Source organism: Rattus rattus, chromosome X (genome assembly GCF_011064425.1).
Source record: "Rattus rattus isolate New Zealand chromosome X, Rrattus_CSIRO_v1, whole genome shotgun sequence".
Taxonomy (NCBI): Eukaryota; Metazoa; Chordata; class Mammalia; order Rodentia; family Muridae; genus Rattus; species Rattus rattus.
The window spans coordinates 2,022,940-2,048,678 of record NC_046172.1 but is presented as its reverse complement, the minus strand read 5'-3'; the positions used below and the strand labels follow the sequence as shown (position 1 = coordinate 2,048,678).

At 42.1% G+C, this 25,739-nt stretch overlaps 1 protein-coding gene across 1 annotated transcript in view; it reads right to left on the bottom strand.

Annotated features, from left to right (window-relative positions):
- Positions 1-4,094: 4,094 nt before the first annotated feature.
- Dipk2b (divergent protein kinase domain 2B) overlaps positions 4,095-25,739 on the bottom strand; it is a 58,853-nt gene continuing 37,208 nt past the window's right edge. The window contains exons 4-6 of the mRNA XM_032890176.1: positions 9,020-9,193; positions 5,566-5,854; positions 4,095-4,435 (exon numbers count right to left, since the gene is read on the bottom strand). Of these exons, the coding sequence (XP_032746067.1) occupies positions 4,095-4,435; positions 5,566-5,854; positions 9,020-9,193 (804 nt within the window). The remainder of the gene's footprint in view (positions 4,436-5,565; positions 5,855-9,019; positions 9,194-25,739) is intronic.

The window sequence follows — 25,739 nt, the reverse complement described above, 5'->3', positions numbered from 1 at the left end:
CATCTTTGTCCTACATCTGCTGCCTTTCTGTGTGGAGGGCAAACAAACCCACAATAAATGGTAGCAACACTTAATGACAAGTGTAAGGAGGATCTGTCTCTGCAGTCCTTGCCTGCTTGGTGAGCCTGTAACCTACACAGTAGAGGGCCTCAGCTTAGCTTTGTTTACAACTAGGAGCTGTTTCTGAATAGGTCCATCTCATGTTTCCATTTTCTTTGGTTCCTACAAATCATATAGCCCAGCTTACAGGCTAAAAGGTATGGCTAATATAAACTGGCAAAATAATGCCTGCACTCAAAATCTCTGGCAGCAGAATATAGCTGACAACAATTGTATTCTGGTTGAAGTCTCTTGCATGTTGACTCACTTGTCTCTTGGTTACTGAGAAGCGGCTCTCTCTGATTGGTAGCCAAGAAAGCACATGAACAAAGTAGGGAAGGGCTGAAGAAGCATTTTCTAGCCTCTGCTTTGTGTCTAGTCCTCCCTTTTTATTGTAAATACAAAGTTTTTCACAACACCCCCAGACTCGGGAAGCTCTGACTTGGATGGCAAGCAAGACACAGATCTTCCTAAAACCAAACTTAAAAGAGGCACAAACATGTGGACCAGAACTTTAGGGACACAGTTCAGAAAGTGGTTTCTGGTGGCTGTATTAGCAAGAAAGCCTCTGAATAAACATAAGACTGAGCAGGATCTTCAGTGATGTCTAGAGCTTTGGAGGAAGGAAACCCTCAGCTCTGGATGAGGATCCATCCTATACTTCCCCATGCCAGGCCATGATTTTGCTGTATTGGGGATGGAAACTAGGGCCCTTGCTTGCTAGGCAAAGGTTCTACTAGTGCAGTACATTCTTAGCTCAAGTATTACTTTCCATTTGCCCACAGTAGACTGTGGGTGAATGTTGCAAGTAGAGCTCTTTGGAAGCTGATATTTAGTAGATTTTAGAGTGCTAAAGCAAATTACTGTGAAGGAGGTGGTGCAGTCCAGTAGAATTGTATTCTCTCACAATTCTTGGGGCATATGGGTAGAAATTAGGAGATTATTAAAGCCATAGTTCCTCTGGAGGATCTGGCAGAAGGATTCCTCCCTTGCCTCTTCATGGTGACTGCTGGAGTTTTTTGGCTTATAGTTGCATCCTGTCTTCACATCACTGGTTCTTCTCTCTCAAAAGTCCCTCTGCCTTCATTTTACAAGGACACATGGGCTTCCATTTAGCATCTACCTAGATAATCCTGGAAAGTCCCAAGATCCTTAAACATGTCCTTTCCCATATAGGTAACTGTCACAGCTTCTGGGGATTAAGATGTGAATATGCTTTTGTGGAGCCACCATTTTGGTCACTCATTTACACCTGTGAAAAGAATTCATAGGAAAAGGAGGAGCAGGGTCAGTTAAACCATGATTCAGGCCCAGCAGAAATCTTGGTCTGATGCAGGTAGAGTTTTGGGATAAAAATTACCCATACAAGGTGTAGTTAATTGGCCCAAATTGGTTTTATCCCAAGCCCAGTGACTAGGTATCGATCAAGTGAAGCCACAGAGTGACCAAGGCAGAGCCCAAAGGGCTGACAGCCAGTGCTGCTTGTTACCTACATTCCTGCACTGGAGGAAGAGGTGTCACTTGTGGAGGGAGGACTGGTGACTCTGTTCTATGTCTATCACATGTAGGGACTGGTAGAGAATCAACAGATGGCAGGGAGTGAGTAGGGAGGATGTGGCTTGGAGATATCATCTAGGAGGGGGTCTGTAATCTTCAGTCATGATGGCAAGAAAAGGTCTGCTTTCCCTTCAAAATGTATGAAAAAAGGAACTTCTTAACTTCCTGACCTGGCAAAAAGCCACTAGATGGGTAGACATTACCAAAAGTGTTAGACCCTGCCTAAACGGTTATCTGTCTTCCTTTGGCCTGAACTGCAAATATACGCAGCTGCGCAAGCCTGCAGTGTTTGCTTTAGTTCATACTAAAAACAAGTCTTCCACTCACCTCCTGTGGATATTCAGGTAGTTTTATTCTTTGATCACTTCTGCGACTCCATCAAAGAAGACATAAGATTTCTTTGTTCTGATTCAGTAGCTATTTAGGGCTGTGTTTCCTTCCTAGCTCCATGATTTTTGAAGGGCCATTTTTCAGAGTCCCAGACCATTGGTCTAGAGGATCTGTTCCCTCCTTCTTGCCTTCCCCACAGATATGTGGTGGAGAGGTAAGAGGAAGATTATTGTGAGTTCCATTTCTCAACTCTGTGGACCCTAAATCAAAGTCACTCACAGTCTTCAGTGGAAATGCAATGGTTCTATTGAGAGAGGCTGATGCTGGCATGAGCACTGGAGAGTTGTGGGGGTGGTGTTATGTCCATGTGCATCTTTGGATAGTCTGAGGCTGCAGCCCCTTCCCTGGGTTCTCTGGTCAGGAGGCTGCCTGGAAGCACATACTGCAAGCAAGTCAGTGGGGAGAGGAAATCATGATAATGCATGTAGGAAATGTTCATGCTCTGCAGCTAGCCAGAGGACTGGCTTCTCAGGTGTGGCATCAGTTTGGTCTGTTATTCTCAATGCTGTGGTTGCCATGGGACAATATCTGAGACTGTTGTCAAAAGGAAACTTTGAAAGACCACCAGGTATATCACAAGATAGGATCCTTGGGATTCAACTTTAAATGTGAATGAAAATAGAATTGAATAGTCCGAAATGAGAGTCTGAGACTGATGAGGAAGGGAACTGGGGAATGGACTGGTAGGGAGGGTTTCAGCAGTGTTCCATCAAATCTCAGCCTCCCTGGGCCTGTTTTTCTGTGTATGCAGTGAGGTTTGTTTAGTCAGGTATTCTGACTGCCAAGGTACTGATTTAGAGGTAGAGAAAGGAGGTAGACCAAACAATCCCCACAAGTAGAGGCCTCATAGGAAGGCTAGGTAAAGGTCTAAGAGACCTTTATGATTGTTATGGAGGGCAGACAACATTATGCGCAGAGGCCCATAAGCCACGTAGTTGAGTACTTTAAAGGTACGACAAAATAGTTGTTGAGTAAAATGTAACCCATTGGTTGACCTTGAAAACAAATGTTTTTATAATGACTTGTAAGGCCACATTTGGATGAGAGTTCTAGGACTCCTCGGGTTGTGCAGAGAGACCAGACCTTGATCTCAGGCTGCAGCTACAATGAGCAATGGAACTTGTTTATTGCCCACAGGCTGCTGTGTTCTGAAATCTGTTTTTGCAACTAAGCTGCAGTCACATTTGCCACAGCTTAATCTGGCTAGCTCTGAACACAGCTGGATAATAAAATGGATCTATTCATGGGAGATGTAGGGCTCCTTTGGTGTATGTCTCTGTCTTGGTCCTGTAGAAGCTCAGACTGTTTTTCCTGCATTGCCTACCTTCATGAGTTGGCCTTTCAGTCTTTGCCAGTTTCCCCTTTTCTGCTTTCCCTGTATGCATATCATCTAAAAACCTCAGATAATTGGGGTTTGACCCTTGCTTTTAGAGGACTTAAACAAACACATTAGCCCCAGTTGTCCCCTTCTCTTTTTACCCTTGGCTCTTTTCCATGTCCTGAGGTGACTTCTGCACAAGCATTAGGAGTCCCAGGTGCCCAGAGAGTTCAGGAGCTAGGAGCAGGCGAGAACATCCTTCTGGTTTATAGTCTTTTCTCACAGATGCAGGAGAGTAGGAATAGGTGGCTTGAGTTCCAATGGCCCAAAGCCCTGCCTTCACCTGGCCTTCTATCTCCACCAGGCTACCAACACATGGGATTTTCTCACTTGCCCAATCTGTGTATGCTTCTGGAACATGCTTTGTAGGTCACAAAGGTATTTGTGGGCCCCTTATATCTCTGTTTTCTTTAAACTTGCAAAAGTCTGGTAAAATATACAGAAAATGGAGGTTCAAAGCTATTGAGTGTTCACACCTGGTTTTCCTATGCCAACCTTCTGACTCTGCCACAGTGACATCAGTGATGCAGTGTCAGAGTTTCTTCTACTAGTTTTTTGTGTTTCTTAGGAAATCAATGTACTTAAATATTCAAAATGGAATTGCTTCTTACAGTTTGACAGTAACTCAACCGGGGACATGGAAGAGCTTGCAGATGGTCTCTTCAGCCACTCAGAATCTGTCATTATACTTGCAGTCTGGGTAGCGGTAGGCAAATCTAGGATCACAGGTTCTCAGAGATCTCAAGATATTCTTGAGCAGACTGGTGGCCCCAAAAACTTCTAGGTTTGTGCTGGCATCCTTGCTACATAAGCTGAGAGCAGAGTCTATCTCCTGTTGCACAGGGAAGGGAAACTTTCCCTGGAGAAGTTGAGGCAGCAGCTGCTGACACACCAGCACAAGGTTTTGCTTCTCAGGGACAGTGTCACAGGAAGACATCTGGACCTGGCATCCAGAAACCAGGCAGGTAAAAATGTCTTCATTCTCTCCAGTCCTGTCAGCTGCTTGGCTGGCTGGAAGAGAAATGGAAACTATCAGATACTGTACAATCTATTTTTGCATGTGGGGAGATGGGGTAGGGTAGGGTGGGGCACTGCCAATTAGAACTGCTTTAGTCTAAGCAGTTAGAAGTGCTTTTAGTCTCCAAGCATTTTCCTATCACCAGAAGATTTAGGGCTCAGAATGCAACAGCCCCTTCAGAGACCAGCACTGAGTAGTATTCTTCAACAATTAGGCTAAGGTCCAAGCATGAGAAATCCGCTGTCCCCCCAGAAGCTGGGCTATAACTGTAGAAATCATGACCACTTCCTGGTATTACTGATTTAAGGAAGTGAGGATGCTATGAGGATTGGTTTCATTGCACATTTAGAATAGAAAGTCGGGGTACGGGGCATGTCATCAGAATACACCTTCAGCAGGTTGCAATAGGACCAATGTTTGCATAGCCTGACTATTCTGGAATCAGTGTTTCTTCTAATTTGATTCCTCTTAATAAAGGTAAATCAGGAAGTGAGAAAAAGAGTTTGTTTTTTTGTAAAAAAAAAATAGTGTCATAAATGTGAAAAGTTTCTTGTCCTTTTATTGTGCTTAGCAAATTTGGTCACCTTGAGAAACTGGAACTTAGTGGGCTCTAGAACACTGGCTGAGCCTTTGTAAACATTGAGAAACACAATTTTCTCACACATCTCATTCCATTCCTTGTTTTTATAATTTTCAAACTTTACAGAGTCAGTTTCAACACTGATTGCAAAGTGTACTAGTGCAAAAGGTCGACAATTATGTCTTAGATTAAGGCTAAAAACATCTAAGGAGAAAAGCTCCAGTGGAAGAGGGACCTGTGACTTGTGGATGAGTGAGATACAGAACCATCCTGGGAGGGTTCGTCAGGGTTCATACCACAGTGGACAATGTTTCTGACAGGCAAGGGGAAGCTCACTTTCCCTTTGGAAATGAAGATGAAACAGAAACTCAAATGGGGGAGAGGAAACATTGTTTTATGACTAACAACAGCCCCCAAACTTGGATTACTCTGTGACATAAAGAGTGCAAAGGGCCAGGAGTGTGACCCCACATCATTCCTCCTTAACTTTGGTCACCCTGATAACCCCCTTGACAGCTGCTCAGCCAAGCCCATGCTGAGTACCTTCCTGCTTGTCGATGATGCCTAGGGCACTGGCATCTCGGATGAACAGATGCCCATTGTCAAAGATGCCAAACATGCCTGCATCAACATGGGTGAAGTAGAAGAAATAGTTCAAATCATTGCTCCTCAGGGATTCCAGGACCCCAAGGAGTTGGTAGGCAATGTCAGCAGCTTGCTCTGGAGGGGCATCATAAAATTCTTGCAGCGGTCTGGTACTAGTACTGACCAGGAATCTACCACAGGAGCCCAGGTATTTGGGCATCGGCCAGCCCTCTGCTCCAGGGAAGATCTGCCAAGTCAGAAGGAGCAGGCATTAGACACAGAAATCTCACAGAAGCGGCTTGCTTTCTACCTCTCGCTCACAGCCCACATAAATAAGTCTTACTGCTAGCCTGGATCTCAAAACATGCTGGCAAAACATTTGTCTTTTTATACATTTTGCCACGTGATAAAGCCCCTGCCCTACCCCCACTTTTGTGGTGCATTGCTAGTGGAAGGAAGACTTTAGGAAGGAGGAGGCTGCTATTATCTGTGCTACGGATCAGATTTCACAACTTTCTCCAAGTGACCTGAGAATGGTAACTGGCCTTCAGTGATTTTTCAGTGGTATCCAGGATTCAGGGAATATGTTTCTTTTAAGTTGTGTCATTTAAAAAATATGGTAGTCTGCAATTTCCAAGCTATCATTGCTTAGAGGTCATGGAAAAATAATAAAAGATCAACTTCAGTGTAACTGCAAGACAAATAACAAGAACAACCAACAACAACAATAATAATAATGATAATAATAATGATAATGATACTACTACTACTACTACTACTACTACTACTACTACTACTACTACTACTACTACACTACTGCAAACGGTATCAAGTATGTATATAGTTCTAGCTTTTCAGGAGGCTGAGGCAGGAGGGTTGAGGCCAGCTGGTTCAACAGAGCTCATGAATAAATAGAAGAATACAAGCACCTGGTTCTGGAATAGGACAAGAATCATGCAGGTGGATGTTCCTTGGCTGTCCCCACTGCTAGGCTGAGCAAATCTGCCTGGCTCTAGTAATTATGTATTTAAAGATTCTTTTCAACTGGAGGGAAGCTTCCAGATAGACTAATACTGATCTGGGGGAGTGTGGCTCAGATTGTCTCCTTGTAAGAGTTTTCAACTTGTGGATTTGGGAGATGAAAAGTGGGGAGGGAATCCTAGCTGGAGTTTTCTTGACCAGTTTTTTCAAAAAAGTTTTTTTTAAGCACTTCATAAATGAGCACTGCATCTCCATCACTTTCAGCTCTTCATTCTTCCTTAGCTCTTCCTGTGTCCCTCTTCTATCTCCAAAATTCATGATATATTCTTTATTATCACTACACATAGATACCTATATTTATATGCAGATATCTTCACAGATGTATATATAACCTACTGAGTCCAGTAATGCTTACTCATATGTATATGTGACCAGAACTGACCATTTGGAATTGAACAATCTCTGTGGGAGTTTGTCCTGGAGGAGACTGATATTCCTATTGATGACCACCTGTAGCTTTTCATCTTAGGGTATGGCCATATAGAAATAGTCCATGTTAGAATCTCAACTGCTGATTTTTTTCTTTCTTTTTTCTTTTTTATTAATTGGATATTTTTAATTTACATTTCAAATGTTATTCCCTTTCCTGGATTCCCATCCATAAGCTCCCTATCCCATCCTTCTCTCCCTTCTTCTATAAGGGTGTTCCCCCTCCCCGATCACCCCCTCCCTTCCCACCTCCTTGTCCCGACATTCCCCTACACTGGGGGCCTGGGGGTGGGTACAGCCTTGGCAGGACCAAGGGCTTCTCCTCCCATTGGTGCCCCACAAGGCCATGCTGAACATTTTTTTAATGAAGCTGTAAGGAAGTGATAACAAAACCTATATATATATATATATCACTTTACTCTTTGATTGCCTTCTTAAGAAAACAAAGTAAGTCCAGTTCATAAGTCTTAGTAGCAGAGTGCTTATCTGGCATACACAAGGCCCTGGGTCTCATCCTCAGCACTACAGAAAACAAAACAAAAATAGACCTTAAAGTCCCTCCCCCTGACAATTTTCTAGTACCTTCTACCCATTTTTAAGTCATGTTATAAAGAACTCATGCCCTTTGTGCTTTGAGTTTCACCTAACTGGGGCATCTTACATACTTTGTGTCTCACAGGGACATCCTACACCTATTGAACTTGTCTAAATGTATGAAGCCAGTCCTGGGTCCCATCCCACATTCTCTCAGGGTAAAGGCCAGGGTTGAGTGAAGTATCTCAGCCCCATGGTCCCAGGCCAGGTCTTTCAGAAGCCAGGTCTTAAAGTAACCAAAGTGCCAACAAAAGTTAAAATTGTGGGTAAAAGACCTCCAAGAAGACCCCTGAGCCTGTAGGGCAAGTGACAGCTCCTTCTCTGCCATTAGCATGTTTAATGTCAAAGATACTGGGTAAGTTTTAGGGGAAAGAGTACAGGTTCTGTTGTCTCTGATGTGAGACACCTTTGGGGTTAGGCTTCATGGCTGAAACTTGCTGAGTCCTGATGGGGATAGTAATAACATTCTGGGGAATTGCAATGAGCACTGTCAGTGGTAGCAAATCTTCAGCAGGACACCAGGCATATAGCAAGAATCCAATAAGCAACACTAACCTTTTAGCTAGTCTTTAGGAACTGTCTTTGTTGTGGCTCCTTTCTTCTCTACATGCATCTTTATATTTAGTATTTTTGAAAGATGGTTTCATTATATAGCCTGTTCCACCATGCCATACTTTCCCTCTTCTTTTCTTCTCTTCCCTCTCTCTCCATCTCTCCCTCCCACTACTCTCACTCTTCTTCCTCTCCCACCCATTCCTCTACCCTTTACTCCCTTTTTCAGCCTCTTTTCTTCCCTTTCCTTCTGGCATCCTTTCTGTCCACTATGTGATTTAGGTGTCCTGACCCTTGGTCAGAGGGATTTAGTCTCACAGGCTCTATGTATGTCTCTTAATAAGGTAAGTGTCTCTGTCTTTTTGACTAAGCATGTCCTCAGGCTTCAATACAACCTCACTTATTTGACCACTCTTCAATTATGTCATTTCCAGTTTATTCTCCTTTCCAAACATAGTTTCAGGGTACATCTATGGGTGGCTGTTTCAACAGTCCCTGAGTTTGCTCAGATCTTACTTATCTTAGTGGTAGAGATTAAATTTGCCTTCCTCCACAAAGCCCTTCTTGGCTGCCTCAACTTGTAAAGTTGGCTGCTGTTCTCTGCTACCCACACCCTCAGCCTTGCATGCCCGTACCTCTTTCTTCAATAGCTGCCAAGGCTGTCAAACATTTACCTAATGTTGCAAATGTACTGCCACAGATTTGTGGCCCCAAGACATGCAGCAAAAAGGGGAGAGAAATCAACACAGGGGTAGTAACAATCTGGGAGGGGAAGCTCATGGGGGTCACTTAGTACCTGCAGGATGATGGGGTGTGCATTGACAGCCAGTGTGTAGAGGAGACGCAGCTTGTCACGGTCAGTGAAGTGGTCCATGAAGATGCTGCCAGCATCAACTACTTCAGCATATCGTCGAACCACACGGTCCAAGAGTCTTTGTGAAGGGCAGTGCAGGAAGGGACTGGGCAGGCCCTGGTGACACAGAGAGAGATCCAGGATGCAGAGGTGTTGCTGAATTTTTGTAAGTGATTCAGACACTGGAATGGGGGCCCAGATGAGTAGTAGAGGAGAAACCCATGGATGGTTGAGGACGATGCTGAGCAAGAGGATGAAAACCCCTGGGTGGGGCACAGGGAATGGACACTCCTGTAGGTTGGGGCAGGAGAAGGGATAGTGGGCTGTGGAGGAATGGGGCATTAGGAACATGGAGGCTGGCTCTGATCCTTTGAAAGTTTGAAGCTTACTTTTTCTTCTTACACAGCAAGGATAGCTTCAAAAGAGAGTAGTCCTAGCCCTACTGCTGTCCATGTGCTTCGAGAGCAAGCTTTTTTCCCATGGATGCCTCCTTACTGATGTAGGATAAGGCTGTCTTTGCCTTAATGAGGCAGTTGGTAAAGTAAGCTCATTATCAAGATTTCCCCTGATGATTTAGATTTGGAGATTCATCTGAGAAAGAGGATAGAGCTATGAGGAAAGCAACAGATGCTATAAACCATAGTGACTGGGAATTAAAGAAAATTCAGAGAACAACAACAACAACAACAACAACAACAACAACAGCAACAACAGCAACAACAACAGCAAACCCACAATTACTGCATTCCAGAGCTCAGGCCTATAAGCTGCCATGTTAAATTCTGAGTCAGGGATGGTTCTATGATTGGAACTTTAATTCCCACAGTCATATGTTAATGGTATTTGGAGGTAGAATCTTCGGGTGGTAATTAGGATTGGGTGAAGCCAAGAGGGTATCCTGATCATGATATTAGTGGCCTTTTAAGAAGAGGAAAAGAGGGACTCAGTGTTTAATATCACTGACTGCTCTTCTAGAGGTCCTGAGTTCAATTTCCAGCAGCCACATGGTAGCTCACAACCTTCTATAATGGGAGCCAATGCTTTCTTCTGGTGTGTCTGAAGACAGCGACATTATGCTCATGAAATAAATAAATATTAAAAGAAAAAGAAGAAGAAAAGAGACCTAAGCTAGCACACTTGCTCTGTCACAGCATGTGATGCCTCTGTCATGATACAGCATGAAAGCCCATACCATATATGCTAGTATCAAATTCTTGGACTTCCTTTAGTGAAACAAATAGCTAGTCTTTAAAAATTGGCCTGTGATATTCATTTATCACAATAGAAAACAGATTAAGATGGCATCATTACAAATTCCTTTTCTAGAAAGTGGACTCACTGAGCCTTTGTTCCTTGCTCCAGGGAAGTCAAGCAACTTTACCAACACAGGGCCTTACTGAAGCACTAAAGGAAAGGCATGAGTGAGAATAGGGACTCCTGAACCCCTTGAAACTTAACCTTTGCCTCAAGAAGATAATGGTGTCATTTTCTCATATCGCAGGAATGAACCTTAATTTTTTTTAAAGCATTCAGCATCCTGGGTCCCCCAAAACCATATTATGTTAAAGCTAATTTATATATCAATCACCTAAGATGTTCTGAGTGACTTTTGTTGCTTCCAAAAGCAAATATTGTTCAAAAGGTAAAGATTTATCACTGCTGAACACATCTGAACACTTGATCTACTGGAACTACAAATCTGTGAAAGAAAAGAACTTTAGTTGTTCTTAGAAAGAAAATCTTATTTTTAGAAAGAAAAGGAGCAGAAGAATGACTTTCACCCTAAGGTTGGAAGTTGGCTTTTCTCAGTAAGGTCACCTCCAACAACTAGGCATAGAATGTTGAATGAAATGTCCAACAAATGACATTTTACTCTGCTGAACATAGCTGCTCTAAAGCTCTCTTAACTCCCAGAGGGAGAAGAGAAAAACTTTAATTTTAATATACCTATTTACAGTTATACACTTGAACACCTTTGATTTGATTTTGCTGTTAAGTATGCTTATAAAATAGAGCTGAGTAATTATGCATCACAGTTAATTGATAGACTTTCATTAAGACAATGACAATTTAATAATTGTCTCAATTGGTATGGATAGTTAAACCTTCTTTTATTTAAAGCAGGACATTCCTGTTCTGTTTTATTGAGAAAACAACTGACAGTTTTATGCCTACTCTAATTTTGTGCTTTTGTGGGGGGGTTGTGCTGAGATAGGGTTTTCTCTGTATAACATTCATAGCTGTCCTGGAACTTGCTTTGTAGACTAGGCTGGCCTCGAACTCACAGAGATCCACCTGCCTCTGTCTCTGCCTCCTGAGTGCTGGGATTAAAGGCATGTGCTACCACCTCCTGGCTAATTTTGTTCTTAGTAATTTTGGGCTATTTCTTTCCTCTAAACTGCCAACACAACATGGAGTATTTTGATGTGTCAGTTTCCATCTAAACTATTTTTTAGTATAGTGATGCTTTTGAAGTAACCACATGGATGACTTTAAATGGTCAAAAAAATCAATAACAACCTTGTTACTGTCAGACAGGTGACTCTATAGGCAGAGCTCATATTCCTAGCTCACTGCTACATGTATTAGAGGAGGGAGAAGCTATAAATCATTTCAATTTTGCTTTAAAACCCGTAAGTTAGGGCAGGCTTATGATAGGTCTCTTTCCCCTTAGGAAGTTGTCGTCTGCTACCTAGGCTGATCAACCCAGATTCCTTGAAATTAAATCACTGGTACTAAGTCAACTACAAAGGATAGAGGCAGAAGAGAAAATGAGCACAGGGTGAGTGTCAAATTTGGAGTTTGTTGGAATCTAGGATGGAATAAGGACATTGGAAGAAGGAAGATTCACTCTTCTTCACCTGTTTGCATTTACTTGCCAGCACATCTGTTGGAATCTACTTCTACAGAAGACCAGCTAAAACTACTAGCCTTGTGGGAATGAGCAACTACTAGATCCTTGAACTTCCCATTCACATTTGACCATTGTTGGGGTAGTTGGATTACAAACTTCTTTTTTTAGACCTGGGAATGCCTGCAACTAAAAGTTGCAGTGGGGAGTTACAGGAGATGGTAGACAGAGAAAGACAAAGGGAGAGTAATTGGAAGGAAGATGGAGCAGAAGCACATGACATGGAGAAACTACTTCACCATATGCAAAACCACAGTGAGTATTCAGAGAAAGTGAAATATCGTATGCTGTGATTTCATCTTTGGAAGGGAGAGTGCCAGTGGTCAAAAGTATACAAAGTTCTGCCAGTAGGAAAAATGGTGGCAGAGGGGAAATCCAACTGTATCTTCAATATGTGACTTAGAAATAGCTCATGTGAAATGTGGAGCAGCCAGAGCCATGCAGCCAGGGACATGATCCTTCCAGTTTCCATCTGCCTCACAGGGATGACCCTGTGCCATAGCTATCTGTACCCTAATGTCGCCAGGAAAGAGCGTATCTCCCAAGAGTGCTGATATACATAAGACCACAGGCTCACAGGCAAACAGGCTCACAGGCTCACATGAGGGACAAGCTCCAGTCAGAGATAGCAAGACCAGCAAATACCAGAAATAAGCAGATGGCAAAAGGCAAGCTGAAGAACATAAGCAATCAGGGTTGGGGATTTAGTTCAGTGGTAGAGCGCTTGCCTAGGAAGCGCAAAGGCCCTGGGTTCGATCGCCAGCTCGGAAAAAAGAACCAAAAAAAAAAAAAAAAAAAAGAACATAAGCAATAGAAACCATGGTTGCTTGGTATAATCAGAACCCTGTTCTCTCACCATAGCAAGCCCTGGATATCCCAGCACACTGGAAAAGCAAGATTATGATTTAAAGTCACATCTTATGATAATGATAGAGGACTTTAAGAAGGCCATAAATAACTCCCTGAAAGAAATACAGGATAACACAGTAAACAGGTTGAAGTTCTTAAAGAGGAGACACATAAGTCCCTTAAAGAAATAGAGGAAAACACAACCAAACAGGTGAAGGAATTGAACAAAATAATCCAGGATCTAAAAATGGAAATAGAACCAATAAAGAAATCGCAAAGGAAGACAACCCTGGATATAGGAAACCTAGAAAGAGATCAGGAGTCATAGATGCAAACATCACCAACAGAATACAAGAGTTAGAAGAGAGAATCTCCGGTGTAGAAGATACCATAGAAAACATTGACACAATAGTCAAAGAAAATGTAAAAATGCAAAAAGCTCCTAACTCAAAATATCCAGGAAATCCAGGACAAAATGAAAAGACTAAACCTAAGGATAAGAGATACAGAAGAGAGTGAAGATTTCTAACTCAAAGGCCAGGAAATATCTTCAACAAAATTATAGAAGAAAACTTCCCTAACCTAAAGAAAGTGATGCCTATTAATATACAAGAATCCTACAGAACCTCAAATAGATTAGACCAGAAAAGAAATTCCTCCCATCACATAAAAGTCAAAATACCAAATGCATAAAACAAAGAAAGAATATTAAAAGTAGTAAGGGAAAAAGATCAAGTAACATATAAAGGCAGACCTATCAGATTACACCGGGCTTCTCACCAGAGACTATGAAAGCCAGAAAATCCTGGGCAGATGTCATACAGACCCCAAGAGAACACAAATGCCAGCCAAAGCTAATATACACAGCAAAACTCTCAAATATCATACACAGAGAAACCAAGATATTCCATAACAAAACCAAATATAAACAATATTATTACCACAAATAGATGAAAAACTCCAATACAAGGAGGGAAACTACACCATAAAAAAGCAAGAAAGTAATCTTCTTTAAACAAACCTAAAAGAAGATAGCCACAGAAACATAATTCTACCTCTACCAACAAAAAATAATAGGAAACAAGCATTGGTCACTAATATCTCTCAACATCAATGGACCTCAATTCCCCAATAAAAAGACATAGACTAAAAGACTGGATACATATACAAGACTCAGCATTTTGCTGCATACAGGAAATGCACCTCAGTTTCAAAGACGGACACTTCCTCAGAGTAAAAGGCTGGAAAAACATTTTCCAAGCAAATGGTTCCAAGAAACAAGTTGGAGTAGTCATTTTAATATCAAATAAGAGCAACTTTCAACCAAACATTGTAAAAAAAGACAAGAAAGGACACTTCATACTCATCAAAGAAAAATTTACCAAGATGAACTTTCAATTCTGAAGATCTATACCCCAAATGCTAGGGCACTACAGATGGGGAAAAGATCTTTAGCAACTCTACATCTGATATAGGGCTAATATCTAATATATGCAAAGAACTCAAGAAATTAGACTCCAGAGAACCAAATAACCCTGTTAAAAATGGGGTATAGAACTAAATAAGAGTTTTCAACTGAGGAATATTTAATGGCTGAGAAGCACCTAAAGAAATGTTCAATATCCTTAGTCATCAGGGAAATGAAAATCAAAACAGCCCAGGGATTCCACTTCATATCAGTCAGAACGACTAAAATCAAAAACTCAGGTGATGGCAGATGCTGGTGAGGACGTGGAGAAAGAGGAACAGTCCTCCATTGTTGGTGGGTTTGCAAGCTGGTAGACGCACTCTGGAAATCAGTCTGCTGGTTCCTCAGAAAACTGGACATAGTACTACCTGAAGACCCAGCTATACCATTCCTGGGCATATACCCAAAAGATGCTCCAATAAATAACAAGGGCATATGCTCCACTCTGTTCATAGTAGCCTTATTTATAATAGCCAGAAGCTGGGAAGAACCCAAATGCCCTTCAACAGAGGAATGGATACAGAAAATGTGGTACATTTACACAATGGAGTACTACTCAGCTATTAAAAACTACATGAAATTCTTAGGCAAATTGATTGAACTAGAAAATATCATCCTGAGTGAGGTAACCCAACACGAAAGAACACATAAACACTAATAAGTGGATATTAGCCCAAAAGCTCAGAATACCCATGATACAACTCATAGATCATATGAAATTGAAGAAGAATGAAGACCAAAGTATGGATACTTCAGTACTGCTTAGAAGGAAGAACAAAATAATCACAGGAGGTAGAGGGTGGGAGGGACTTGAGAGGAAGAGTGGAAGGGGAGGGGAAAAGGGGAACAGGATCAGGTATGGTTGGAAATGGAGTAGATGTATAGAAGGTCAGGAAATTGAACAGAGATGTGTAGCAATAGGGGATGGGAAACTGGGGGTATCCATCATAAAGTTACAGATTCCTGACTTCGAGAGGCTCCCAGGACCCAACAGGGATGGCTTTAGCTGAAATACTCAACAAAGGAGAAAGAGAACCATATCCAGAGGTTAGGCATAGCCCCCAGTTGAGGGATGGAGCCATACACCTATCTCAAAAATTTTAACCCAGAGTTGCTTCTGTGTAAAGGAAGTAGAGGACAAAGAGTAAAGGAGAGACTGAAGGAAAGGCCATCCAGAGACTGCCCCACCTGGGGATCCATTCAATATGCAGCCCCCAAACCGAGACACTATTGCCAAGAAGTGTTTGCTGACAGGAACCTGATATGGATGTCTCCTCAGAGACTCCACCAGAGTCTTACCAACACAGATGTGGATGCTTGCAGCCAACCATCAGACTGAGCATGGGGACATCAATGGCAGAGTTAGGGGAAGGACTGAAGGAGCTGCCAGGGTTTGCAAGCCCATAGGAAGAACAATACTAACTAACCAGACACCCCAGACCTCCTAGGGACTAAACCACCAAACAAAGAATACACAAGGAGGGACCATGGCTCCAGCTGCATATGTAGCAGAGGATGGCCTTATCTGGCATCAGTGGGAGGGGAGGCCCTTGGTCCTGTGAAGGCTTGATGCCCCAGTGTAGGAGAATGCTATGGTGGTGAGGTGGGAGTCAGGGGGTGGTTGGGGGAATACCCTCGTAGAAACAGGGGGACTGGATAGTGGGTTTGTGGAGGGGAAACCACCAAGGGGGATATACTTGAAATGTAAATAAATAAAATAACCAATAAATAATTTTTTAAAAAATTGCAGTTTGTCTTAGATTATGTTAGAGTGGATAGCATACCCAGGAGAGTTGAGTGGACATTAAAGCTGCATTCAATTACCTGGATGACTTGGTGGGATGGGGTAAATAATATGGAAGGTATTGCTTGCACAAGTCTCTCAAAGACCCAGTTTCTATGTAAGAGAGGTCCTCTCACTTCTGATGACATCTTCTCCTTAGGCAGCCTTTCTGTTTGTTTAGATTCTTGGTGCTTTGCAGAGACTCTAAGTTGAACCCTGATGGAGTGTTCTGTGAGAAGCAGGGGGTTAAGATTTTGTTCCATTTTGGTTGCTTGTGAGGGTTCCTAGGAGTGGAGTAATGAGACACTCGTGTGTGGAGTTGCATGGGTAGCTGTATCCTTTCTACAGTAATAGCCTCTACTACAGTCTTCTAACACAAGCTGACTACCTAGTTCCTGTTATTCAACCTTGTACTCCAGTGATCTGAGGAGGGATTTCTGCTTGGTTGTGTAGACAGCACTCACTCAAGCTAGGCTTTCTAGAATGCAGGATGATGAAATAGTTGCAAGCACATCATTTACAGTCAAGCTGCTGGCATTTGAATCCCACATCTGTCACTTAGAGTTCTAGTTACGGTTTCCATTGTTGTTAAGAGACACCATGACCAAGGCAACTCTTATAAGAGCAACATTTAATTGGAGCCAGCTTACAAGCTCAGAGTTTCAGTCCATTACCATCAAGGTGGGAGCATGGCAGCATCTAGGCAGGCATGGTGCAGAAGGAGCTGAGAGTACTACATTTTCATTCAAAGGCAGGCTGGAGATGACTGGCTTCCAGGCAACTAGAAGAAGGGTCTCAAAGCCCACCCCCACGAAGACACACTTTCTCCAACGTGGCCATATTCTACTTTAACAAGGCCACACTTCCTAACCTCCCTGGGGCAAGAGTATTCAAACTATCACACTTAAGGACTGCAATAACTGGGAGAATTTCTTTATTTTACTGAGGAATGCTTATTAAAGAGATCATGCGTCTTTTGAGCCAGGATGCATTTTTGAGAATGAAAGAGATTATTTCAAAAGTTTGATTAATTAAAAAATATCAGTATCATACTTGCATACAATGCATTGTGATTACATTCACCCCTTTCACTACGCTCTCTCCTCCTTCTTCTATTTTGTTGAGACCTTCTTTCCAATCAGTCTTCCTTTACCTTTATGTCCTTCCTTTTTTTCCCCCCTGCCCATGTCATCAGTCACAGCTGCTGTGTGTTCATGATTACAGGTCTGTGGCAAATCCAAAAGATAGTGCTCCACTGCACTCCTCCCAGTTAGTTCTCACATTTCCCTCTACTCCCTCATCCTCAGTGTTCCCTGCATTTTAAAGGGAGAGTGTTCCTTTTTTATTCAAGCATCCAGCAGTCACATATTCTCAGCACTTTGACCAGTTATGGGTCCCTGCTTTGGTCATCACCTACTCCAAAAGAGGCTTCTCTGACCAGAACTAGCTGCACTAGTCTTTTGGTATAAGCATAAATATTTACAAAGCAGTTTAACTACATTTCTACTTAGCAAAATATCAGTAGTAGATTATACCATAGGGCTGTGACCACTCTAGTCAGATTTTGGCTAAGTTTACAGTGCCAGACACGTATTTCTTCCTAAAAAATGGGCCTCAGAGCTAGTCAGGAAATGGTTGGTTAGTCCCAGAGCATCTATGCCACTGTTGCACCATTGTCCATATCTTAATAGCCAGTACAGCATTTTAGCATACATGGTCCATAGACAGGTATGATTGTTGATGATGATTATTACCCAATAGACTACACTGCATCTTCCAGTGCTGTGAATATTAGCTAACGAGGAAGAATCTTCTATCTCAGTTCCAGCTTGGTTTGTCTGTGTTCTATATCCAGAATGTGTGGTGTCTTTGGCAAGTGGGTCTTATGGTCTAGTTCTAGTGGGCAACGAAGGGCAATGGTGTTGCCTCTATTGTTTTGGGATGCTTTAGGGACTAACTAGCTGGCTTACACCTCATAGAGAAGTCCTATAACTGCTACTGGTATTTTGGTTTCTAAAGTATGGCTTCTGGAACTGGACATGGTAGCACAAGACTAGACCTTAGGAGGCAGAAGGATGTGGATCCCTGAGTTTGAGGACAGCCTGGTCTACAGAACAAATTCCAGAGCAGTCAGGAATACACGGAGAAACTGTCTGGAAAAATAGAAAAAGAAAGAGAGAAAAAATATAAGAAAAGAAAAGACAAGGCAGACCATGGGCTTCAGGGATCCGTGTTAAGCTGTGTGGTAGTTTCAGTAAAAACAGTCCCTCATATACTCGTATGCTTAAATACTCCATCCCCAGTTGAGAAACTATTTGGGAAAGAGTAGGAAATATGGCCTAATTGGAGGAAGTGTGTCACTGGGTGTGGGTTTGAAGTTTCAAGAGGCTCATGCCATTCTCAATGAGGTGTCTACTTCCTTATTGCAGTTTGAGGTGTGAGCTCTCAGGTGTTCTGGTTGCTATGCCTTTGTTCCACCCTCATGGACACTAGTGCTCTGAAGCTCTAAGCTCAATTAAGTGCTTTCTTATATAAATTGCCTTGGACATGGTGTCTGGTCACAGGATCAGAAAAATAACTAATGCAATATGAGCTACACATGAGAGAGAGAGAGAGAGAGAGAGAGAGAGAGAGAGAGAGAGAGAGAGAGAGAGAGAGAGAGAGAGGAGAGACAGACAGACAGACAGACAGACAGATGACAAGGATAATTTATATAAGAAAGACTTTTATTTTGCTTAAGGTTCTAGAGGGACATATGCCCATAATGGTGAAAAATAATACATAGCAACACTAGCAGGAAGCTGGGAGATCACGTCCTCACCAGTACACAGGCCACACAGATAGCCAGCAGGAAGTGGGGCCAGGCTATAAATCCTCAACCCATTTTCAGTGGCACTACCTCTGAAAGGTCCCATAGCCTGTCCATATACTGCCACCAACTGGGGATCAGGTGTTCAAGTACATATGTATTGCTCATTCAAACCTCCACAGTTAGCATATAAAGTAGTAGGTTTGTGACTTTTCCATACATTCTTAGTTTTAGTTTACCATCTTTGAATCCCAACATTTCTCTTATCCTCCTCCTTTTGTCCTTTATATCTTACCTCTCCCAGGATTCTTCCCTTATACTTTCACATTATATGCATTTTACTGACCTCTCCTTCAGGCATCTTCCTCTCATCCACATGAAAAAGATGATTTTAACAATGAAATCAATACAGTAGGCATACATTGAGGCCACTTCAGACAAGCCTAAACAGATAGTTCCCTGCTCACAAGTGTGTTGAAAGGTCAACTGTGTAGAAAGCTAGTAGGTATTATGTCCATTGATTTTATGAAAATAAAAGCAGTAGTGAGTATTATTGAATGCTTGTTCTGTGCTGGGTATATGTTGCTGTGTTAATTTTTATAATTTCAGGGCAACAGACTCGGTGGAAACTCACAGTTACCAAGGAGTTGAGAGACACATTGAGAATTTTGTATATGATGATAGAGCCAGAATTCTAACCCAGGCTTGCCTGAGTACCATACCATATTTCTTCTTTGTATTAAATCTTCAGTTTTCTTGTTATACCTTCTCTCTCTAGTACTGTCAGGCAATCCAGATATCAAATGCAGGAAGTGGATTTCCTTTGCCTTGGTTTCTCCAGAATGGTTCCTCCCAGGCCTTGGAGCCTTTGGCTCTTCTCTCCCTTCTTTCTCTATCAGTTGGGTGAGCCTGACCTACTACTCCCAGGCAGCCTCTCTAACCCTTCTCTGAGTCCTTTCATACTCCACCAGCATACCATATTTAGGTTTCTTTATGGAAAGATCCCACTGTTCTCAAGCTACTTTTCTTTCTATCTACAAATTCTCAGAATCTGCTGAGATCTTCTGAACAAGCATCGCTGGGGCTAGAACCCAGCTATATATATGGTAAGAATCCCTTCAGACTTCCTAATGCATGTTGGCAGCTGAGAACCACTCCCAACCAATGACCATTACGAGTTGCTACCTAATTTGTTCGCCTGAAATTAGAAAAATTAACACAGCAACATATACCTAACACAGAATAAGCATTTAGTAATATTAGCTACCTGCTCCCAGCTCCAGTCTGGCCATCACAATGCTTGCCACTGACAATAGGTCAATGTCCCACAACCACACCTTATTTTCCCTTTATGTTGCATACAGAAGAGCCATGACCTTTTTCTCCACCTCATTCTTCCTCTTCAGGCCATATCTCCAATTGGCTTCCTGGCCCTTACAGCACCCAGGTTCTTTGCTCTTGCTTCCTGTGTTTCACAGGTCTTAGGTTACATTTTCATCACCTCTCTCTTCAGTTCTTTGGTGCCTTGTTGAGTTTGAGATCCATGGACAAGGGGATGAGGTGCATATTTACATACCAAAGCAGACCTGACCTTCAGGTTCTCCCAGTATCTGGCATACAATGCCTTTTACCTTGATCTTTCCAGCCCAGGGGCTGGGTGGCCCTTCCTCCAGAGGCTTTTTCCTAATCCACACATTTTGGTCTCTCTGCTTCCCTGTTTTCCTTCTTTTTGTGTGTGTGCTTTCTCTCTTTCTCTTCCTACTCTCTCTGTCTCCCTCCCCATGGTGACTTCCTTGTCTCCTTCCTTGGGGTCAGTGGACTTGCCTGCACGAGAGCTTGAAGGTATAATTCACCATTGCAGCAAAGGCATGGCATCAGGATCATGAAGCAAATGGCTATGTTGCATCTGCTGTCAGGATGCAAAGAGAGACGAATGCTGGTACTTAGCTCAACATCACCACTGCTGCGGCTGCAGCTGCCGCCTTCTCCTTCTCCTTCTCCTTCTCCTTCTCCTTCTCCTTCTCCTTCTCCTTCTCCTTCTCCTTCTCCTTCTCCTTCTCCTCCTTCTCCTTCTCCTCCTCCCCCTCTTTCTTCTTCTTCTTCCTCCTCCTCCTCATCTTCTTCCTCCTTCTCTTCCTCCTTTTCTTCCTCTTCCTCCTCTGCTTCTTCCTTTTCCTCTTCCTCTTCTTCTCTTCTCTTCCTTCTCTTCTTCTCTTTTCCTCCTCTTCTCCTTCTCTTTCTCCTCCTTTCTTTTTTCTTTAGTCTGTGTTTCCAGTCCATGCAATGATGCTACCATATTCAGGGTAGATCTTTACTCTTCCACTGAACTTTTCTGGAAACAACCTTATAGTCGTTACTAGACATGTGTCTCTTAGCTGATTCTGAATCTAGTCAAATTAACAAACAAGACCAAAGATAATTCTAACTCCTTTTTTGACTTTAAATTGTCTGAGCCTACTTTTTGATCCTTGTAAATAACCTAACCCTAACCTTAACCCTGAAAAGCTGAATGTGGTATCACACTCTTCTAATCCCAGCATGGGGAAGGCTGAAGTAGGAAGACCAAGTTCTAGGTTACTATGGGCTGCAGAGTTAGATCCCATTCAAACCCACCAGCACCATTACTATCATCACAAGCAGTAGCACCACATGAATAGTTTAGCAGATTTGCCTCATCATTTGAAGTAGAGGACCATCTTAGCTTAACATCCTATACTGCCATGCTTAGTGTCTATGTAGCCATAGCTCTAGTTAGGCTCCTTCCTTTAGGTTCCATGTCTCTTGTTGACAAACAGCTGATATCCAAAATCTCACCTGGTAGTGCTTACAGGGTTACCAACATCTTGAACTACCTGGCAGATGGAAGTCTGACCTGGTTTTCCTCTCCTGATGGAGACTTCTTTTCTTTCCTCCCACTTCCAGTCTTGCATCTTCCTCTATCCCAGGGCCCCTGGAGCTTTGCCAATAAAATGTTTGTGGGTTGGTAAAGTATTTTCACTGTGTCAGATGAAATCATCACTGTGGCAGGCAAAGCAGCTGACAGCTGGGGCAGTCAGGGCAGTTGATGCAGAGCAAAACACATTATTTAATGGTCTGTCACTCTGATTCAAGTATGCTAAGGTGGATTGCAATTTTCCACTGGGCCACTTTTTTCTATGGGTTACTGGTTCTAGTTTCTACTTCTTTTTCTAATTAGAAAAGGAAACTAAGCATGTCTGACAACTCTGCTCCAGAAGGATCTGAGAATTTTGATTGGAAAAAAAAGTACTCTTGCTGGCCTAGGAAAGTAGCTGCTAGGCTTTTTCTCTACCCTCTCTCTGAGCCTCTCTGGCGAGACTGTACCATGTGTATCAGGCAGGGTTCAAACAGAGGTAGAATTATGGAACTTTTCCTGTTGGTGTTTTTCCTGTTGATACTTGGGGGCTTTGCACCTGCTGATCAAGTGTTCTATTTCTGAGCTATAGCTCCGGCCATTGTATCTTCTTTTTCATTTTCTATCTTAACTCTGTGTTCCCACTTGTTAGTGTACCCTAGGTAGCTTCATAGGGCACCATCTACTATGTCTTTTTATGGTGGAAGGAAGTGCTGTGGGCAGAAAAAAGCAAGCAGCTTCCTGGGCATGAGATAGCAGCTCCAGAAACAATGGCAAGAGAGGTCACAGAGCCAGGAACAGGCTCAGCTAAGCTCTCCTTTCTCCCAGCCCTGAAAAGGAAGTGTTATCAGTCCAAACTCACTGTGATTGTCTCTAGGCTCAACTCTAGGCATTGCATTTTAGATATAATCAGAAAGAATTAGAAAAATTTTCCTCCAACCAAAAAAGACCACTCTAATCACACACATGTGTTAGAAAAATTGCAAAAGCTCCCTCTGAGGGTGCAGCTAGTCATTCATTCAACAAAACTTTGTTAAAATTTATTTAATTCTCTTATATAAAGTAGGGAATCATAAAAATAAATAGCAGAGCGTACCTACCTCTAACCAGCTGGTACTTTTTTGAACCAGAGTAACATGTCTACCACAAAGTTTCCTATGGGACAGAATGTAACAAATGTTATAGGAGGGGTAAATCATGTGCAGATCAATAGGAGAGTGTGGCTAGATGTCACAGAGGTTGTGATATGTACCTGGTCTTGAAGATCAAGTAAGATTTGGGTAGATGGATGTCTAATGTCAATGCATTTCCTGCTGAAGCATTCAGAATTGAACAAAGATGAAAATTAAAGATCAACTCTGGCCTAGAAGATACAGACATAGAGTCACCGAGGGAGAAGACAGGTAAAGCAAGCTGGGGAAAAAATAGCTAGTCATTTGAATGTTTTATTTAGTACTTTAGATTTGGTTTAGTAGTTAATGTACATAATATTAGAGTCAAAGGTCATGGCTTATGAAGTTGCTATGAGCATGCTTTGAAACTTGTAGTGGGCAGGGAGCAGCAAGATGGCTCAATACTTGCTGTGTTTGATGTCTGGGACCCACATGGTAGAGAGTAAGCAATGTTTAAGACTGTCATTTCTGGAGTCAAGTGATAGACCTGGATTCAAATCCAAGTTCCAAAATTTACTAGCTGGGTAGGTTGTAAACACACATCTTAGATTCCCCACCTACAAAATGGGAACAAGAAGGTATAAGGTGTCAAAGATCAGCTATCACCACTGTGTATGAAGGGTGCTTGGCTAAGAGAAAATAGTATGTGGGAGCTTTGAAAAGGAAATTTGCCTTAAGCACATAAAAAGAGAGATAAAGCCTTTGCACAATATGTTCTTCAAAATGTGATTTTGATAAGTGAAATAAATAAACCAATAACAGCATTTGACAATAGTAAATTAAGCTGTGTTATATCAACATGATGAGATGCTTCTTATCACTCCAATAGTAACGGCAATAGTATGGAGTATGCAATAAAGCCATAGGGAATATTACATACAAAACTCTGCAGCCATGTTAAATATATCTAGAAAATATAGATGGAAGAACTTTAATATGTTCACATTCATTGCCTCTGTTATATCTGGACATTTGCCTCCTCATCTTTCTTTTTCTTTTTTCTTTTTCTTTTTTTTTTTTTTATTAACTTGAGTATTTCTTATTTACTTTTATAGTGTTATTCCCTTTTCCGGTTTTCGGCCAACATCCCCTAACCCCTCCCCTCCCTTCTTTATGGGTGTTCCCCATTCTCCCCCATTGCCGCCCCCCCAACAGTCTAGTTCACTGGGGGTTCAGTAAAGCAGGACCAAGGGGCTTCCCTTTCCACTGGTGATCTTACAAGGATATTCATTGCTACCTATGAGGTCAGAGTCCAGGGTCAGTCCATGTATAGTCTTTAGGTAGTGGCTTAGTCCCTGGAAGCTCTAGTTGCTTGGCATCATTGTTCATAAGGGGTCTCGAGCCCCTTCAAGCTCTTCCAGTTCTTTCTCTGATTCCTTCAACTGGGGTCCTGTTCTCAGTTCAGTGGTTTGCTGCTGGCATTCGCCTCTGTATTTGCTGTATACTGGCTGTGTCTCTCAGAGCGATCTACATCCGGCTCCTGTCTGCCTGCACTTTGCTTCTTCCATCTTGTCTAATTGGGTGGCTGTATATGTATGGGCCACATGTGGGGCAGGCTCTGAATGGGTGTTCCTTCTGTGTCTGTTTTAATCTTTGCCTCTCTATTCCCTGCCAAGGGTATTCTTGTTCCCCTTTTAAAGAAGGAGTGAAGCATTCACATTTTGATCATCCGTCTTGAAACTCAGGGCTTTTTACACACTAAACTAGCACTCTATCATTGATCTGCATCCACAATCCTGATTTTTTAGAACTATATATGGACTATAAATTTTTATAATGAATACAGCTTTTCCTCAGTATCTATGGAGGATTAGGAACTGTACTACCCTATAGGTACCACAAGTCTCTTGTGTAAAATGACAAAGAATTTATGAAGAACCTAGGCTATATATCCTTCTCTAGATACTAAACAACCTCTAAATAATTTTGTTAGTGGTTTAAATTGAAAATGTTCCCCGTGGGCTTATGTTTTGAAGGTTTGTTCCACCCCAGGTGGTAGCACTATACTGAAGTGTGTGGTGTGTGTGTGTGTGTGTGTGTGTGTGTGTGTGTGTGTGTGTGTGTGTGTGTGTGTGTAAAACTTCTAAAAGATGAGACCTGGCTGGCAGGTCACTATGGGTAGGACATTGAAGGTTAAAGTGTGATTCCTGGTTCCCAGTTTCTGGCTGTGTACTTCTTGGTTTGTCTTTCTACCTTACAGTGAATAGAGACTGAGGGTATGGAGGATCATTTGGTTGGAAGATGCTTCTAAATCCTGGCAGGCATGTGCAGAAATAAAGAGATCAATAAGAAATTATTTAGAATATACATATATGATAAATAAATTATATTCAGGACATAAATATGTAACTTGTGAAAATCAATAACAAACACAGAAAACTGTACAAAATGGACATATTTAAGTACCTTTTCAAAGATCAAAGAAACCAATAAATATGCAAGAAAGGGCCACATATCCAGCGTCATCAGAAAAATGAAAGTGAGTTCATGTAAAAGACTGCTAGACACCTACTAAAATGCCTGACGTTCCAAATTATAAATAGTGCTGATACAGATAGGAATCAACAGTCAGTACTCTCTTTTTTTGTTGTATATAGGCAGAAGCATATATTTCATACTGTGAATAGGAAAACTATTTGGTAGTCCTTTTAGACTCTGTCCATATGTAATGTTATGACCCAGAAAATTCACTTCAACATGCTTGTGTTCAACTGTAGGCACATGTAAGAATGTTGGCATCAATTCCAATTCACAATAGCCCAAACTAAATATAACTTAGATGTTCATCAATAGCTGAAT